This window comes from Notolepis coatsorum (assembly GCF_963971535.1).
Source record: "Notolepis coatsorum genome assembly, chromosome: 5".
NCBI lineage: Eukaryota > Metazoa > Chordata > Actinopteri > Aulopiformes > Paralepididae > Notolepis > Notolepis coatsorum.
Window position 1 is genome coordinate 103263456 of NC_140169.1, and position 20140 is coordinate 103283595.

At 43.3% G+C, this 20140-nt stretch overlaps 2 protein-coding genes across 2 annotated transcripts in view; both read right to left on the reverse strand.

Annotated features, from left to right (window-relative positions):
* Positions 1-731: 731 nt before the first annotated feature.
* sf3b6 (splicing factor 3b, subunit 6) lies at positions 732-12081 on the reverse strand. The gene is made up of 4 exons (XM_084314904.1): positions 11951-12081; positions 5052-5170; positions 4645-4783; positions 732-1355 (listed from the first exon to the last, which is right to left on the reverse strand). The coding sequence occupies exons 1-4, from the start codon at positions 11978-11980 to the stop codon at positions 1266-1268; spliced, it is 378 nt and encodes a 125-aa protein (XP_084171030.1). The 5' UTR covers positions 11981-12081; the 3' UTR covers positions 732-1265.
* A 5788-nt stretch (positions 12082-17869) lies between these two features.
* Positions 17870-20140, reverse strand: part of irak1bp1 (interleukin-1 receptor-associated kinase 1 binding protein 1) — a 6345-nt gene continuing 4074 nt past the window's right edge. Inside the window, exon 4 of the mRNA XM_084315073.1 lies at positions 17870-18528. Coding sequence (XP_084171199.1) covers positions 18261-18528 — 268 coding nt within the window. The 3' untranslated portion in view covers positions 17870-18260. The remainder of the gene's footprint in view (positions 18529-20140) is intronic.

The window sequence follows — 20140 nt, forward strand, 5'->3', positions numbered from 1 at the left end:
TATATAAAGCAGTTAAGTATGTAATATAGGTAGTCTGTCAGTTATCATTATCCTGCCCATGCGAACTTATTAAATTCATGTTGTCTTTTAATACTTGCGCTTGGGGTTGGCTTAGACAACATGGTCAATAAACATGCAATGAGACGACACAGCTACAGGGTAGGCTACCTGCAAAACTGCCATGTTAAGTGAAAACATTGGTCAACAATATACAATATTATATATTGTATAGGGTTCAGCAAGAGGACTATGCTTTCACTGTATGGACCATTATGAAAGCAGACACCACTAGGAATTGAAACGTAATGAGAGTGCAGCAGTATGCAAGTTAAAGGCACTGCTGAACAGCATGGCACCCAACCATCTCTCACAGACAGTGGAAATCCATAGATGCCAACTGTATATTGATCAAAATGGGTTCATACAGTGGCCAGTAATTCTACTTCATTACACTTTACAAGTACACCTTTTTAATTTTTTATAGTGGTTAAGCCCTGTCTCGATTGCTATAGTTGCGGCAAACAAAATAGTACATGGTTAAATTGTCCAATGCATCAACTAATCGATAAAAGAACCATTGGATGAATTGATAAATAACCATTAGTAGAGGCTCAAATGGAAATATGAGTATTGCAGGAAAAAAACTACTCGCACATGAGACACTACACACAAATGGACCAATAGATGCCAACTGTATATTGATCAAAATGGGTTCATACAGAGGCCAGTAATTTTTTTTTTTTTTTTTTTACAAAATAAGCATTTATTTTACCAAAAAGGCATTTTACAAACTCAGGTGTAAATCAACAAAAATGTTTTGATAACATAATATTGACCAAGGTTAGATTTGACTATTTACTGTTATTGTGTAATAACAATATATTATTTTACTGTAATTGTTGAAATGACAAATACAAATATTCACAGAGCAAAAATACTGTGTTGTAATGAAACCGAACAGTGACAGACAAATTTGACTAAAAGTGAATGTATCCAGAATTGTGACCCGACTCTACTACACTTTATCAAAATTTTAAGAAATTAAATAAAAAAAGTTCATTATGCAATTAAGATGATTTCACATTGAGCAGTGGAGCTAAATACGTGTATACCTTTACGGTGTTACACTAGGAAACAATAAAGTATTTTCTATTTTAAACAAAAGATATTGCTTTACACCACTGGCATAAAGCAAGCGAGGTGTGACTTTGTACAGGTGGAGAATTGCACAATGCAGTCATGGAGGGAAGAGCGGAGTTTCCAGGCTACTTTGGTGGGTCTGTATTGATGCCATATTTCTCTTTTAGAAGCTTCAACTGCTCCTCTTTCTTCTTGGTGTCCATTTTCTGGAAAGCCTGCGAGACAAAAAGGAAGAAGTATTGGATTAGGGATGTACAACCGATTTCTCGCCAGGGCTCAAGATTAACAGCATCCCGATGTCCAGGGGCCGTAAAAGAACAAAATAACAGGACTTTGGACGTTCATATATAACATTTGGGACGCTTCTGGGATGATGAAGAGTAAAGCCTATTGTTGGTGAGCCTGTGGTCTGCTGTTGTGTTTGTCTGTGCTTCAATCCATCAAGCCAAATTAGAGATAACGTTATAGATATTGTGGATTTGCTGGTCTGAACCTCGGCTCAATCACACATCATAACTATCTATTCATAATCACACATATTGTACTTTTACATTTGCACTTTGGTTGGATGCCATTTTCAATGTACTGTAGTGTTGTCAAAAATATCGAAGTATCGATACATATCGATACTGAATATTTAAAACGGCTTCGATACTCATTTCCCCCGAAATACAGATACTTTCTGCAGTATCGGTACCAGCTGGCGAGTGTTCTACAGCAAGTTGTTGACGCGCTGTTCCGCCTGCTCCGAGTCCAGCCCTCCCCCTCACAGAGCAGTCTTCAGTTTGTATTTGTAAACAAGAGCTTTAGCTGAAAATGATGGCAAATGCAGAGCCTCCGCAACTTGTGCTTGTGGATAAAGAAAACAGCAGAAGTGCTATTTGGAGGTACTTCGGGTTTGAAGTAAACAACGAAGGACAAGCTAAAGCTTCCCCAATGCTATTTGCAAGCGGTGTTAGAGCAGTGCCAGCGCGGATCTCCATAAAGAAATGAAAGAGGTTCGTGACAGCTGCTCTTTCAACGTCACTGTGACTGAAGCATTAAACCATTAACTCTAGTTTAATACATGATACGTTGTCTACTGATGGCGCATAATATCAACAGCTGATTCGTTGTAACTTTACAGCTACCAGCTAACGTTAGCTACTGCTAGCAGTTAGCTCCCTTAGCTTAGCTGGCCACCGTTATAATTACTGCATGGAAACGGAGTAACGTTAATGTGTAAACGTTATGTCGAGGTCATACAATACTACAGTCGACATAAGGTTAACATTACCCCGTTTCCATCAAGTGTTTAAATAGCAGCAATCTTGTTGAAAATGTAACGTTACTAAAATGCTCCGAGCATAGCCTCTCTCTCTCTCTCTCTATCTACCGCTACCTCTCTCTATCTACCGCTACCTCTCTCTCTCTATCTACCGATACCTCTCTCTCGCTTGCTCTCGTTATCTTTAAATAAAAATCGAAACTGTTACTAACTGTTCAGTTTGTGAGGTACATGCAACACAGATTACAGTGTTTACTGCTTGAGAAAATACCATGTTCTGCATTTGCAATAAAAATGATTGAAGTGAGATGAACAGTTATTTTTAAATGTGTGATCTAAAGATAAACAAAGGGTTTTAAAAGTGTTATATTTATCTTCTCTTATAGTACCAGACTCGAAGCTGAGGAGAATCAACCAGCAACAAAAGCTAAATTTGTTTATTAAAAAAAATATATATATATATATATCTTTTTTTTTTGGGTATCGAAATGGTATCGAAGTATCGATACTTTTCAAGGTATCGTATCGAAGTCGAAATTCCAGTATCGTGACAACACTAATGTACTGTACTTGTGCTGTATAACAATACATTTTAATCTTATCTAATCATAAAGTCCTTTTAGCTGAGTTTTTGAGAGTGAATCAGTGCAGGCAGGTTATCTCTCATTCACTCTCTGATTGGCAGAAGACAGCATGTGAGTGAGAGAGTGAGAGAGAGATAGTGAGAGAGCAAGAGAGAGAGAGACTGTCCAGTGAAGATGTCAACAAACACAGCTGCTCCAACACTGTAAGAAATGTGGTCAACAGTAACTAACTCAGGACCGGCCCAAACTATGTGGATATTTAAACCTTTCTATTTTGGGGGGGGGCAGGTGGCGCACGGAGACTACGTTCGTCACCAACACCGGGAGACACTGGATTCGCCTGTTCGAATCCAGCTCCCGGCGTTGCTATCAGCTTGGCTGGCCTCTCACACTGATACAATGGACCTGTCTCAAAACCCTGCCCTCTTTTCTTGATCCTCCAATCACAGCTGTCGCTTACCTCTGACTTCCTCGTACAAACTTTGTACAAAGAAAAGGGGCAGGGTTTGAGACAGGTCTATTGGCTGTATCAGAGGGTGGGAAAGCTGAAGGGTGGGTCCTGGGCGTTGTGGACAGCGACCCCTACAGTTCGGTCGGGGCGCCTGCTCAGCAAGGGTTGGAACTAAGGAGAGATAGTGTGGCCTCCCACACGCTACACTCTCCCCGGTGAGAACCTGCACGGCCAGGTTGGCCTGCCGGCAGGCTGCACATGCGTCGGAGGAAAGCATGTGACAGTCTCCGGTCTCCCGGACCAACAGTAGGGGAAAGTATGCAACAACCAGGAAGGGTGGGATGGGAGAAAATCGGGAAAAAGGAGGGGAAGAAAGATAATAAAAAAAATTTAAAAAAAACTTTCTATTTTGGACGGCATCAGTTATACTCTCTCCATTTTTCTTCATTAGGCTTCATTCATTCCTAATGCATTAGTCAGCTATTTATCAATTTCAATATAATTTCAATCTTTCTTATCTTTATTGAGTATCCAAATATGATCATAGATATAAATCCAATTGTAGATTTATTTATTATTATAATAATTATTATTATTATTATTATTATTATTATTATTATTATTATTATTATTATTATTATTATTATTATTATTATTATTATTATTATTATTATTATTATTATTATTATTATTATTTTTGTACATGTATATTTTGGGATGGCCAATGTATACATCAGGACGATTCAAATATTTGTTTACATAGTGTGAAAAAAGTTAGTTTCAAGCCCGTCTTGATTGCTATATAGTTGGGGCAAACAAAATAGTATATAATTAATATATATATATATAATATATATAATATAATCTTCTTTTTTTTGCCTTGCTCAAGGCCAAATGGGCTAAAAGGGGCCCAATGCCCTAAACAGACCATGTTAAAGTGTGTGTTTAATTTCAGTGTGGTAAAGTACATTTATTTTTTTAAAGTGGTAAAATTGTCCAATGCATCAATTAATCGATAAATGAACCATTAGATGAATTGATTACTTAAATAACCATTAGTAGAGGCTCAAATGGAAAATGTGTGTATTGCAGGCCAACTACTCGCACATGAGACACTACACACAAATGGACCAATAGGATTTTCTCCATGACTGCCCGTTGACTTGGACCAGGCTTATGGACGCTGTAACGGCCACACGTACTCTGTTGGCGTTGTAGTACAGGACCACCAGGTATCTGTTGCAGACGTTGAAGCCCGACAGGTGGTCACAGGCGTTCTTGGCGTCAAAGATGTCCTCGTAGACCACGTAGGCTGTTCCTCTGGACTCTGGTGTGTTTCCTCTGGGAGAGACAAGAGAACATATTTATCAGATGCACGCCGCGGGGAGCTAGAACCTCTGCACCGCTTTGTAGCGTCTGTCACAGCCGACGTCCCCTTTCAGGGGTGTGACGATGCACACATTTTCAGATTCAATACCAACACCGTTTGAGGTCACAATTAAATTTGATTATTGAACCAAAGTGTGTTTGTGGTATAAATGCCCCTTTACTGTCTTTCTAACCCCAGTAAGAGTGTCTTTCTATAGAAACGGTCTGGGTGAGTACTTACGTTCTGATCTGACGTATTGGTCCGTATTTACCAAAGATATCGTACATCTCCTCAGCTGTGATTTTGTATGGCAGGTTTCTTATGTACAGGATTCTGTTGACCTCTGGGGGTAATCGGATCTGCAAAAATACCAAGAAAATAACTAATTTAACTCATCAGAAACACACAATGAAAACTGGTTAAGTCAAGGAGGCATGGATTGATCGTTTAGATCGCTAGCATTGGCTAACAAATGCAAATATATTGTAGTCTGCCCTGTTGTTCTGACCAGGATAGACCACCGCAACACTTCCGGTATTCTTTTTTTCGATCCACTTTTTCTCCCCATTTTCTATTTTTCTCCCATCCCAATTTCGTATTTCCAATTCTTCCCTCCCCTGTCTTGAACGTTGCTAGACTATGCCTCCCACTGGTCGGCTGTAGTGAGGATAGAAGCCTTGCATCACGTGTCCCCTCCGGTACACGAGGAGGCAGCCTGTCTCATCTTTTCACCGCAGCAGCTCAAACTCTCAGTGGCAAGGAGTAACGCGTGGGAGGCTCATGCTGCACCCACTACTTCCTGCTTCCGTCGCACCGGCGTCACCCAACCGACCTGTAGGAGTCGCTGTGCACAACGTCCCACCCACCGGCTTTCCCACCCTCTTAACACTGCCAATTGTGTTAGTATGACGGCCGGCCAAGCCGGTAGCAACGCCGAGAGCTGGGCTCGATACCAGCATCCCCTGCGTTAGTGGCGAGCGCCTTGCCCACTGCGCCACTCAGCCGCACCACTTCCGGTATTCTGAAATCATGGGAGAGAGAGCAGGGGAGAAAATTAATGAATATGGATGAGAGCCTTGACATTAAGTGGTTGTAGCTACGGATGTGGGGGTGCTGGAGACATGATGATCCAATGGCAATAGACATTTTTTATGTCTGAGTCTCCTGAACACGAAGAGACCAATCACAAGTCGATTTTCAGAGCAGAGCTAGTCACTTTTTCACCCCTACTCCTCAACTCCACATGCGCAGATTGCCCACTGAGTCTCTCTGGATTGTCCAGAGATCTAGGTTTATCAATTCTGCATGCAGAGTTGGGGAGTAGGTGCGAAAAGGTGACTATAGTTCAAAAGAGAAAGTGTCGATCGACTTGTGATTGGTCTCTCCGTGTTCAGGAGACTCGGGAGTCGGGCGTATAACTGTCTATTGGATCGTGTCTCCAGCACCCCCACAGCCGTAGCTAGTGCTACAACCACGTAATGCGAAGGCTCTCATCCACATTCATTCAATTTCTCCTGCTCTCTCACCCATGAGCTCAATGTAACGCGGAAGTGCAGTGGTCTATTGCGTTCCATTCTGCTGCGGGTCTGCGCGCGCATATTTGTAATGGCGTCCTCTGCGAACAGATCAGCACTAACAATGTAGAATATCTTTCAGTTCCTCCAATGTCTCATCTACTTTGCCCACATTGATACCACAGTTTACTTGCATTGATATTACCATTTATCTGCATTGATACGAGGTATCCATGCATCTGGATTAAGTGACGGATAATATAGTTAACGTGACAAAATGGCATCCAATGTAATAAAAAAAGTCAACCAACGAACTCGATTCTTGTACCGGATCTCCTCTCTGGTAAACAAGAATACCCTGAAGACTCTAACAGGAGCACTCATTCAAAGGGTACTACGACTATGCTTGCACCTCATGGTACCAAAGCACCTCAAAGGCACTAAAAAACAAATTACAAACATCTCAAAACAAACTAGTCAGACTACTGCTTGACCTGACTCCTAGAACTAGGGGTGCACCGATATATCGGTCGGGTATCGGTATCGGCCGATAAGTGCCTTGTTGACTGCAATCGGCCTATAAGCTCAAATGTGCCGATAGCAGTCGCCGATAAATAACCATCAATTTGTGTAGCGTCAAAAGGCAAAAAAAAAAAAGTTCACTCGCGACCTACCTGCACAACGCCCGCCGTCCCCCACACACACACACAAGCTACTGCATCAAAGTTACTACTTATGATTAACAAGGCATTCGTTTTGTGGCATTAACGTTATATAGTTAGTGTTACACGGACAATAACATCAGCATATTATTATTACCCATAGCAGCAAGGCATTACTCCGAGTCCGTTCATAGCTCAGTTCCATTCTGTTGCTCATTCCGTACCCAACTACCCAGTACTAGTTAGTTAGCACCATCCAGGCATCAGCGTGAGCTCCCGGTACGGTAGCTAGTTAATTAGCACCATCCAGGCATCAACGTGAGCTCCCGGTACGGTAGCTAGTTAGTTAGCACCATCCAGGCATCAACGTGAGCTCCCGGTATGGTAGCTAGTTGGTTAGCACCATCCAGGCATCAACGTGAGCTCCCGGTACGGTAGCTAGTTAGTTAGCACCATCCAGGCATCAACGTGAGCTCCCGGTACGGTAGCTAGTTAGTTAGCACCATCCAGGCATCAACGTGAGCTCCCGGTACGGTAGCTAGTTAGTTAGCACCATCCAGGCATCAACGTGAGCTCCCGGTACGGTAGCTAGTTAGTTAGCACTAGGGATGCCCCGATCGATCGGCCACCGATCGTTATCGGCCGATAATCAGTATAAATATGCGATCGGTGATCGGTGATCATGTTTTATTTTCACCGATCGTCAAACCCGATCTCACTAGCTGTCGCTGAGTTCTGTCTCAGACACCGGTGGTGCGGCGTCTGCTCTCGAGTCCAGCCCCTCATGTAAACACGGGTCTAGTCTAGTGAGACACGGGAGGACGGCGTGTCGGCGTCTCCCTGAGCTAACGTTAGCTTAGCTACCGTTACAAAATGACCCAGTCAACTATTCACTTTTAGTTCAATACATGATGAGGCATTGTCTAACCGAACGGTATCTAGCCGGCCAGCTACCGATAGCTCCTGACATCAACAAACGCTCCACAAAGTCTAGTAGGTAGGTATGATACCGGTTAGCTGTTAGCTGTTAGCTCACGTTAGCGCAAGTTAGTTCACTGTTAAAAACGAAATGTCCCATTGAACTAAATAATTCACTGAGGCGTTGTATTAACGTTATATATCCGGCTAGCAGTAGCTACAGATAGCTCCTGATATCAATGTCTTATAACACTGATTCGATGCGTATTCGAGCTGAGGGCTTGCTGAGCACAGTTAAGTAACATTATACCAATAGGGTCCAGGTGCAGCGCCGGAGAATCCTGGCCGTAGCTCGAGGCTACTCGAGTATAGGTCCAGCTGCAGCTCCGGAGAATCCTGGCTGTAGCTGGAGGCTACTAGAGTACACACAGACAGTGGAGCTTGTTGCGTGGTGGCGATGTCTCGCAGATAATACAAGTACAAGTCTAATTATATAATATATATATTTTATTATAAAAAAAAATTATATAAAATAAATTTTAATTTCTTTTAATCAAAAACGATCGGTATCGGATCGGTATCGGCCGATATGGCTCACGACGATCGGTGGCAAAAAACGTAATCGGGGCATCCCTAGTTAGCACCATCCAGGCATCAACGTGAGCTCCCGGTACGGTAGCTAGTTAGTTAGCACCATCCAGGCATCAACGTGAGCTCCCGGTACGGTAGCTAGTTAGTTAATAACGTTATATAGTTAGTGTTACACGTTCAATATAACATCAGCATATTATTTACCCGAATACAGCAAACAAGGCATTATTCCGTTCATAGCTCAGTTCCATTCCGTTGCTCATTCCGTATTAAACTACCCATTCTGCAATCTGTTAATAAAGTTTTCAACCAGACAAATGTATAGAAAGGCTTTGTTTTATTATAACATTTGTTGCAGTAAAATCATTATGTCTCATTTGGTCATGCTGTGGAGCGCTGGTCGGCGGGCCGGGCAGCTAAGGTATTAGCTACGTTAAGTTTGTTGTGCTCTCGAGTCGCAAGCAGATCAATGGCGGCATGCCCGAAAGTAGAAAATGAATAAACGCTTGCCGATTGGTGGTAAGAACAGCAGGAGGTGGGTGCTAGCGGTGTGGCGTAATTGGCCGAATCGACTGTCAATCAAAATGGTTCTATTGCATTTAGGGATGCCCTGATCGATCGGCCACCGATCGTTATCGGCCGATAATTAGTATAAATATGCGATCGGGGAATTCCGATAATTAGTCATATTCGCCAATCGCGGAAACTGATCAAGTGGATATCTCACTCGCTTGTCTCAGACGCACAGGACCTGCAAACTGCTCCTCCTCCCTAGCCCCGCCCGTACCCGTGTAGAGTTTGTAAACACAGAGGAGGCGGACCTCCTCTGCTGAGTCTAGATAGTGCATTCGACCTGAGCTAACGTTAGCTACCTAGCTATCGTTACTGTTTAAACAAAATTACCCAGTCAACTATTCACTTTTAGTAGGCATTGTCTAACGGTATTTAGCCGGCTAGCTACCGATAGCTCCTGATATCAACAAATGCTCCAGCAAGTCTTGTAGTGCATGTTGATACCTCCGTTAGCTCGCGTTAGCTGACGTTAATTCACTGTTCAAAACGAAATGTCCGATTGAACTAAATAGTTGTCTTAACGTCATCTAGCCGGCTAGCAGTAGCTACAGATAGCTCCTGATATCAATGTCTTATAACATTGATTGAATGCGTATTCGAGCTGAGGGCTTGCTGAATGTGAAATGACCAAAGCATAACGTTACCAATAGGGTCCCGCTGCAGCGCCGGAGAATCCTTTTTGGTAGCTGGAGGCTACTAGAGTACACACAGACAGTGGAGCTGTTTGCAGATAGCGAGCATTTTGACTTGTTGCGTGGTGGCGATGTCTCGCAGATAATACAAGTACAAGTCTAATTATATAATATATATATTTTATTAAAAAAATAAAATAAAAATTTTATATAAAATAATTTTTTATTTCTTTTTAATCAAAAACGATCGGTATCGGATCGGTATCGGCCGATATGGCTCACGACGATCGGTGATCGGTGGCAAAAAACGTGATCGGGGCATCCCTAATTGCATTGGCTGAGAGCTCTGGTTGAGAGAATAGTATCCATCTGCAGGCCGCCAGACGATACTAGGAGAGAAATAGTGCTACATGGCATGGTGGAATTAATACCATAAACATATTTCTTGATGTTTCCTTTTTTTAAGTAAGTAAAGAGGCCTACAAATACAAACACACATACAAATATACAGTAGTTTCATTAATTTTTTTTTAAAAAAAAATTAAAAAAAATTACAAATACTTATATACAAATATCGGTATCGGCCGATAGTGTTAGTTGAACAATCGGTATCAGTATCGGTGGCCAATTTTCATATCGGTGCATCCCTACCTAGAACCCACCTCACCCCTGCCCACTTTGACAACCTAGGTGAGTAGACGACAGAGTACAGCAACTTGCAATGGGCCTGGCCCTGGTCTACAAGATACACTACACAACCAACTGGTACCCATGTACATGTCAAAATACTTCCCAAAGGTCAGTGAATACCACGATCACAACACCAGAGGGAGCTCCACAAATCATGTTAAACCCAGATTCGGCTCAAACAAGGGACTAAACACGTTTCGCAATTATGCCACATCAATGTGGAACGCCCTACCCAAAGCTGTAAAGGTATGTGAATCATTCACTACCCAGTACCCACTTTCAAAAACACTCTCAAAGAACACCTCCTACAGGAGACTGCAATTCGAAACTGGCCCCTGTAAATGTCCAAACCCAACCCCCTCCAATGTACAGTAAATGACCAAGTATGGTTGTCAATATTCCAATGTACAGTTTTGCTTGTACAGTTGTACAGTGACCCCCCCCCCCTCCAACAATGTACAGTTTCTACATCAAATGTATATACTCTCTTTTCTGGAGTATTTTTGTATCACAAACAGTACTGTATTTGCAAATCTGGTATGTCATAAATGTATTGATTGATTGAAAAGTTTATTAACAGATTGCAGAATGGGTACAGTACAGTACAGCTCAATACATACAATTGTTAAGGGGATGCAGACCAGAGAAAGACTTTCGTCTTGTTTACATCAGGGTCCCCCATTTTCAATTCATCATAACATATATGACATACATGACATACAGATAGACAGTACTGCTACATCTATACATTTATGACATATCAGATTTGCAAATACAGTACTGTGTGATACAAAATGTCCAGAAAAGGAGTGTATATACATTTGGCGTAGAAACTGTACATTGGAGGAGGTTGGATGGGTGGGGTGGGGTTGGGTGAGGGCTGTACATTGGAGGTGGGGGGGGGGGGGGGTTGGGTAGGGGACACACACACATTTTACACTGTACATTGGAATACTGACAAAGCCTTACTTGGTCATTTACTGTACAACTAGGTTAGGACATTTGTAGGGGCCAGTTTCGAATTGCAGTCTCACGTAGGTGTTTTTTGAGAGTGTAGATGTATATGTTATGATGAATTGAAAATGGGGGACCCTGATGTAAACAAGACGAAAGTCTTTCTCTGGTCTGCATCCCCTTAACAATTGTATGTATTGAGCTGTACTGTACCCATTCTGGAATCTGTTTATAAAGTTTTCAATCAATCAATCAATAGTTAACGTTAACCGCCGTGTTTACTTCAACGTAAACAAAGTAACATTAACCGGCAAAGCGAAACTTAGCGAATTGTGGGTAACTACCGTTAATGATAATGCAACTAACGTTATAACTATTAACCGAACTAAGTGAAATTTCTAAATAATGAGCACTCTTATTAGCCAGTGACTACTATGATAGTATTTGTTTCGACCGTCTGTAAATTAGCATAGATGCTAACAATAGCTTAGCAAAATATGTTAACGTTAGCGTGATGCTGGATCACAACAGCTGGAAACGAAACATCGCTGCCCATTTGAGAACTATTTCATTATACATATCAACACATAACGTTATTAACTTACATTAGCACGTTTCGCTGCTTGCATAGCCATGATGAACTGCTTTTATGTTTAAACAAAAGAGAACGTTCTACAACCAGCTCGAACCACAGCGTTTTCGTCAAAATGGCAGCTGCAGTCGCAATCTGATGACGTATGTACGACTGTACCTTCTTCTTCTTCTTCTTCTTCTTCTTGCCATTTACGGCGGTACTGTTGCATTACCGCCCTCTTCTGTGCAGATCAGATCCATCTCCTTCTCCTTGGTACCTGCTGCAATGCAATTAATAATGGCATGTTCCAGAATCCTCTTCCAATGCATGATCACAGACCTGTAGGGTGTTTCCCAATTAGATGTAATGTTTTATTTAATGCTCTATGTCCCAATAACATATCTTATAGCATTGACTTGTCTCTGTATTTGGTATAGATGGCTACCTTTCACAGAGAGCAACAGTGGCTCTGGAGGTAAGATAAGATACGATGATCCTTTATTCAAGTTTCAAGTTCAAGTTTCAAGTTTCTTTAATAGTTGTCATACAGAAGTACAGAATACTTTTGTACAAAATGCTTCTTACTGTTGCGCTCCAGAGACTGTGCATGACAAGATAAGTATGAAATAAAAACATAGTAAAAATTAGAAGTAAAAAAGAGGTCACAGTGTTCAGTTTAGACATATGTACAATGTTCGTAGACGTAGTTACCATACAATATACAATACTGTGCAGTGTACTAATATACAATACTATATAGTGCAAGGCATAAATGGACAAGGTGCAGTTTAGGTACACTCCACAGTAGGTGTACGAGTTGTAGTGCAAATCCTTTATCAATAAATATAAAGTGTAAGTGTGTTTGTGTGATCTAAAGTGTGGAGAGTGGGTGCTGCAGTGTGTTGTTTGTTTGAGTGAGTGTGTGCGTGTGGGTGTGTGTGCTGTGTGCATTTGATGGTTGTTGCATAGTGATTATTGTTCGTTTAGCGATTATTGTTCGTTTAGCAGCCTGATGGCCTGGGGATAGAAGCTCCTTCTGAGTCTTTCTGTGCTCGCCATAAGACTCCGGTATCGCTTGCCTGACGGCAGCAGTTCAAAGAGGCAGTTGTTCGGGTGGCTCGAGTCCTTAATAATTCTCTTAGCCTTCCCCTTGCACCGCTTGTTGTAAATGTTCTGGAGGGTGGGAAGCCCCCCTCTAATTGTGCGTTCGGCTGAACGTGTCACTCTTTGTAGTCTGCTACGGTCTTGTGCAGTGCTATTCCCAAACCAGGAGGTGATGTTGCCGGTCAGGATGCTCTCTATTGTACATGAGTAGAAGTTCCTAAGGATCTTCTGACTGACTTGGAACTTCCTTAGGCGCCTGAGGAAGTAGAGGCGTTGTCGTGCCTTCTTGATCCCCTTGGGGAAATTCGGGTGTCAAAACAGCATGGGGGGGGGGGGGGGGGGTACAGGGTGGGGGATGCATAGCTTCACAGTCCTATATACACTATAGGTACACTTTATAGGTAAAGTATAGATACAAATACAATATATAATAAAAAAAAAAGTACAAACACAAGATAGTCAGGTAGAGTGGTCTTCTGGTAATTGGAAGGTTCCCAGTTCAATTCGAGTCGAAGTGTCCTTGAGCAAGACACGTAACCCCTAATTGCTCCCGATGGGCATGGTTTCCCATTTGTGAGTGAATGCTTGAATGTGAGGAACACATTTGTAAAGTGCTTTGGATAAAATATAAATGCACCATTTACCATTTCTCCATCCCATTTCTGTATCACTTTCTTCCATGTTACAACTTTTGCCTCTGCTTTGCTCATTTTATTTTGTGACAAGTATCTCTTCCTTTGATAGGTATTGCCCGACTTCTATCAGCATGTGACTTGCAACACCAGAGGCGGTAACATCCTAGATCACTGTTACACGCAATTTAAAGGTGGCTACAAGGCTCATTCTGATAGTGGCTTCGGTAAGTCAGATCACGCATCAATTTTTCTTACACCGAAGTACAGACAGAAAATTAAAAGTACTCCCGTAGTCTCGCGAGAGGTGCAGAAATGGGATGTGACGTCAGAGGATACGATCCGGTCGCGTCTACCTTAATGATAAGCAAGCAGTGCAAAAATGCGGAAGCATTCGTCACCGCACGCCACTACGGTAAAGCGCCTTTCTTTTCAGGCCCGCTTTGGGAGCTGTCGCGCGGAAATAGGCTGTCTATTGCCATTCTCTTTGACAAACTCTAACCTTAACCAGCTCCTTAACAGCGCCTAAACTTAACCGTTCTAACCTTAACCAACTCCGAAACAATGCCTAACCTTAACCTTAACCATGCCTAACCTTAACCATAGAAATTATATTGCCATTCTCTTTGACAAACTCTAACCTTAACCAGCTCCTTAACAGCGCCTAAACTTAACCGTTCTAACCTTAACCAACTCCGAAACAATGCCTAACCTTAACCTTAACCATGCCTAACCTTAACCGGCGAAAGAATACACGTTAAAAAAAAAATCACGTTAAAAAAAAAAATTCGATGGGATTCAAACTCGCCAGCAAACGAGCCATAGGACCCACAGCCATGTAGTCTTGCCAATTGAGCTATTTCTAGATACTGAATAAGGGGCGGTGACTTATATATATTGAGCTCCGCTCGTGTCGAACCAAGGCGGGATCTCATGCGCATGCGCGGGCACCTCGCGCGAGCACGCCGGCGCACGCACGCACCTGAGCGAGCACGCCGCCGCCGGTGCACGCACGGGCGCTGGGCGGCGGAAAATGAAAGGCGCATTACCGCACGCCACTACGGTAGAATGCTTCCGCATTCTTGCACTGCTTGCTTATCATTAAGGAAAAGGCGATCCGCGTAGTGTTTCACAACACAGACTGGAATGTGTTCCGCGACACAGATAACATTAATGCCTACACGGAGACAGTGCTGGACTATGTTTGTACTAGGGTGAAAGAAACAATCCCCACTACCAAAATGAAAGTTTACCCAAATCAAAAACCCTGGGTAGACAAATCCGTCCGTGAAGCTCTGAGAGAGCGCACCAAAGCATACAACGACGGCCTAGAGGCAGGCAACATGAATGACCACAAGGTGGCGCGATACAACGTAAGGAGGACTGTGTCAGAGGCCAAACGACGCTACAGGGATAAAATTGAACTCCAGTTTGAACAAGCTGACTCTAGAGCTATGTGGCAGGGGCTCAAAACGATGACAGACTACAAAGGCGCCTCCCTCAAACTGAACAGTGACATCTCCTTAGCAAATGACCTCAATACCTTCTATGCGAGGTTTGATGCTGGTAATAACAACACCAGCTCACAAGCCTCGGCAATGGGGGGGGGGGGGGTCGGCTGCTGATGGAGGCGCAGTGTTCAGGGTAACAGAGCATGAGGTGAGGCGGACCTTTAAAAAAGTGAATATCAGGAAGGCAGCAGGTCCAGACGGCATCCCCGGCCGCGTCCTAAAAGTCTGTGCCGACCAACTGGCCCCAGTATTCACTGACATATTTAACCTGTCCTTAGAACAGGCTGTCATCCCCACCTGCCTGAAGAAGTCCACTATTATCCCTGTACCCAAAAAATCCAAGCCTGCTTGCCTCAACGACTACCGCCCTGTAGCTCTCACCTCCATAGCCATGAAGTGCTTCGAGAAGCTAGTAAAGGGCTACATCTGCTCCTCCCTCCCCATCAACATGGACCCCCTGCAATTTGCATACCGCCCCAACAGGTCCACGGAGGACGCCATATCCCATGTGCTGCACACAGCAGCATCACACCTGGACAAGAGGCAGGGGAACTATGTGAGAATGCTATTCATCGACTACAGCTCGGCATTCAATACCATAGTCCCCTCCATACTCATAGCCAAGCTCAGGGACCTGGGCTTGGGCTATGACCTCTGCCAGTGGGTCTTGGACTTCCTGACTGGCAGACCCCAGGTGGTGAGAGCAGGCAACTGCACCTCCTCATCCATCACCCTCAACATAGGGGCCCCCCAGGGCTGTGTTCTGAGTCCCCTCCTCTACTCCCTGTACACACACGACTGTGTGGCTCAGCGGAGTAGCAATACAATCGTCAAATTTGCTGACGACACAGTGGTGGTGGGCCTGATCTCTGCCAACGACGAGAGGGCCTACCTGGAAGAGGTCAAGGTCCTGGCGGGATGGTGCCAGGAAAACAGCCTCTCCCTGAACGTCAGCAAAACAAAGGAGATGATTGTGGACTTCAGGAGGTCGGGGGTCAAGGACTACAGCCCCCTCAGCATCGACGGGGCACCGGTTGAGAGAGTCAACAGCTTCAAGTACCTCGGAGCCTACATATCCGAGGACTTGACATGGACCACACACATTAACAGTGTGGTGAAGAAGGCACGACAACGCCTCTACTTCCTCAGGCGCCTAAGGAAGTTCCAAGTCAGCCAGAAGATCCTTAAGAACTTCTACTCATGTACAATAGAGAGCATCTTGACCGGCAACATCACCTCCTGGTTTGGGAATAGCACTGCAAAAGACCAAAGCAGACTACAAAGAGTGACACGTTCAGCCGAACGCACAATTGGAGGGGGGCTCCCCACCCTCCAGAACATTTACTACAAGCGTTGCAAGGGGAAGGCTAAGAGAATTATTAAGGACTCGAGCCACCCGAACAACTGCCTCTTTGAACTGCTGCCGTCAGGCAAGCGATACAGGAGTCTCAAGGCGAGCACAGAAAGACTCAGAAGTAGCTTCTATCCCCAGGCCATCAGGCTGCTAAACGAACAATGAATGAACACTACACAACAACAACCACCAAACACACATAGCACACACATCCACACGCACACACTCACTTAAACAAACACACTGTAGCACCCACTCCACACACTTTATAGCACACACCCACTTTAAACAAACACACTGTAGCACCCACTCCCCACACTTTATATTTATGGATGAAGGATTGCACTACAACTCGTACACCTTACTGTAAATTGTACCTAAAATTGTACCTCATCCCATTTCTGCTTTGCACTAGATAGTACTGTACATTAGTACACTGCATAGTATTGTGTATTGTATGGTAACTCAGAACATTGTACATATGTCTATACCGAACACTGTGACCTCATTTTCTTCTTCTAAATTCATGCTATATTATGTTATTATGTTATTTGATACTATCTTGTCTAGCACAGTCTCTGGAGCGTAACAGTAAGAAGCATTTTGTATGAAAGTATTCTGTACTTCTGTATGACAACTATTAAAGAACTTGAACTTGAACTTGAACTTGATAAAGCCTCCTTGGCCAAGACATCCACAGCTTAATTTCCCTCGACCCCAACATGAGCTGGAATCCCCACAGGTCTTATTTGAATAATAATAACAATTTATTTATTTTATATAACACTTCTCAATGACCCGAAGTCGCTGACAATAGGCACACAAAAAAATAAACAAAGAAACATAGAACCACAGGGAAACAGGGAACAATATGAATACACAAGAACATAGAGCCACGAGTAACAAAAACAACAAATACAGAATACCTTTCTGAACTTCTGACTGTCTTCTTCTTCTCTGAGTTCAAATAGGCATATACCAACTGAGACAAATCTAATCTCTTTGATTTGTCACTTTATCTGTGTTAGTATGTAAACATGTTGTCTCATTTTTATATATGTTGGTAAAACCGATAATAATGCAAGTAAAAGAAATATATACAGAATAATAATGAATACACATTATTGTATTTATGTGGTTAGGCTACAACCCCAGTAACAGCCATTGTGAATGGCTTGCACAATCAGCAAACCCTTACTGAACATTCAAAGGAACATATTAGCAATATAATAAATTGTCTTCATAAATATAAGGTCATATCATAGGCCGGGGGATCTTGGGAGTTGGATAGGCTACCATAGGCTACCATATGAGCTCTGGGATCTTGTTAAATTGTCTAATGTCCATCCTTTTAGTGTAGCACAAAATACAAAAAAGAATACAAAACATAAACAAAGCTTTATTTAAAACAAATGTTCAACAGTCATTGATTGAGGAATGTTTTGGATATTAGGAATGTAAATTGGTGATACAAATGAATGCTTGAAAGTCCAAATTGCTCTGAGAAGAAATGTTGTATCAGCATTTCTGGACAATCAACTGGGAGAGATGTTACAGGTGACACAGAGCACCCAGGGGAACCCATGTCCTGAGCCATGTTTGGAATCTTAATCCGGGTGGTGTTCCCCTTTATGTGTGTGTGTGTGTGTGTGTGTGTGTGTGTGTGTGTGTGTGTGTGTGTGTGTGTGTGTGTGTGTGTGTGTGTGTGTGTGTGTGTGTGTGTCTGTGTGTGTGAAGTCTCTAGAGTTTTCTCCTGGCTCTGTCTTGAGGTAGGAGGCTGAAGGATACAGATACACGAGAGGAGACAGTGATGGTCGGTCTGTGGGGGGGTCGAGGACGGGTCGTACCACCCCTCACCCCCTCTCCTCCCTCATCCTCCTCATCCCTCCACTCCTTTGTCTCCTCTTCTCTGACCAGCAGGGGGAGTCCAGGGGTCTGCCCCAGCAGGCGGCTCACTTCGCAGGCCTTCTGACGGGCATTTTCAACCGCTGATACACATGCATGCCGCCTGGATGCGCAGAGAGAGAGAGACAGAGACACAGAGACAGAGAGAGACACAGAGAGAGAGAGAGAGAGAGAGAGAGAGAGAGAGAGAGAGAGAGAGAGAGAGAGAGAGAGAGAGAGAGAGAGAGAGAGAGAGACACAGACAGAGAGAGAGACGGAGAGAGAGAGAGTTAGGTACTTTATTATCTCCATGGGGAAAATGTTTTTCAGTGTATTTCATCATTTGGCGTAACATTACAAGAGACACGAATCCGCAATAGCTGTGACCACCTGTGAATTCATTCACCTTAGTGGCCACTCTTGCTGCCACGCCCCCTTATGCACCTTAGTGGCCACTCCTACTGCCACGCCCCCTTATGCACCTTAGTGGCCACTCCTACTGCCACGCCCCCGTATGCACCTTAGCCCTTGTCCAGACGAAAATGATTTTGATCTTTTTCGTTTTCATTTCGTTTTCATTTAAAAAAGGGTTTCCGTAAAAACGAAAACGTCTCAAGATAAGTGCGTGCCACAAATTTACAAAATAAATGTCTTTCCTGTTTTAGACGTCGCTCTTTTATTTTGAAAACCCCAGACCGGAAGTGTTGTCGTTGTTTTCAATAACTTGTGTGTCCGGTTCTGTGCTTTTGAGCCGACGTTAGTTTCCAACGGATAGGAGAGACACACACACAGCGCAAGTGCAGCTTCACAGGCAGCCGGTGATGAGGAGGAGGAAGAGCTGTGGATTTTAATCGGCAGGAGAGAGAGAGAGCTCAAAGCCGTATATAATATAATAGCCCCGTGGTGTGGTCGGAGGCAGCTCAACCTACCTGTGTTGTATTCAATTAATTGATTGATGTTTAACTTGTCCGTGTGTGTGTCCAGTCCTTTCAACTAGCAAACGTCTGTATTTAACGTTACCTCAGGATACCACTGTAATTGTAGCAAACGTTGTCTGTATTTAACGTTACCTCAGGATACCACTGTCTATTGTATTTAGTTGGTTAGCTATTTAGCTAATGTTTATAGCATAGCATAGCTTGCTGGCTACAGCTCAACAGCAGCCATGGGAATACTATTTACTAAATTATGGAGGCTTTTTAATCATCAAGGTAAGAGAGGATTTGTCATGATCAACTGAAGGTATGCTATGGAACAGTATGTGCTTGGTTACTACTTGGGTTTTCAGAAAAGGGCCCACTATGTGACGCTAATCTCTAGCTAGTAACGTGTATTTCATCACAGTAGCCTCCCAATGTTTAATAAACACTTCTAGCCAGGACAATAAGACATATATGTATCACGTTTCTTTTTTTGTTGGCTGGGTTTGCATGCAGATTAAGGGAGATGTCAATCTGTTGTCGATGGTGGTAGTACATTTAGCAGTAAAAGCCTGATCAAGGTCAATAGCTTCTGTAACACGAATGCAACTACTCTGTACATGCCATTGTTGTTGTGATGTGGGAGCACATGCGGGTTAAGGGAGAGGTGGGCTATCGCGTCATCGGTTCAGGAGAAGACGCGTATCGCTTGTAAAGATGGTGAAGCAAGGGGGCGTCTTCAGAATTGTGCACTCAATTGTTTCAGATTTTTATCATCAATTACTAACGTCCTCGTATGAAACCCTCCAACTAGAC

What these genes read in the sequence shown, in the direction of transcription:
- sf3b6 (XM_084314904.1), bottom strand. Translation starts at nt 11,980, where the DNA reads ATGGCTATGCAAGCAGCGAAACGTGCTAAT. An exon ending in CCAATACGTCAGATCAGAAC is followed by an intron (nt 4,784 to 5,051) that starts GTAAGTACTCAC and finishes TGTCTCTCCCAG; the next exon opens with AGGAAACACACCAGAGTCCA. An exon ending in TGTACTACAACGCCAACAGA is followed by an intron (nt 1,356 to 4,644) that starts GTACGTGTGGCC and finishes TTTGTCTCGCAG; the next exon opens with GCTTTCCAGAAAATGGACAC.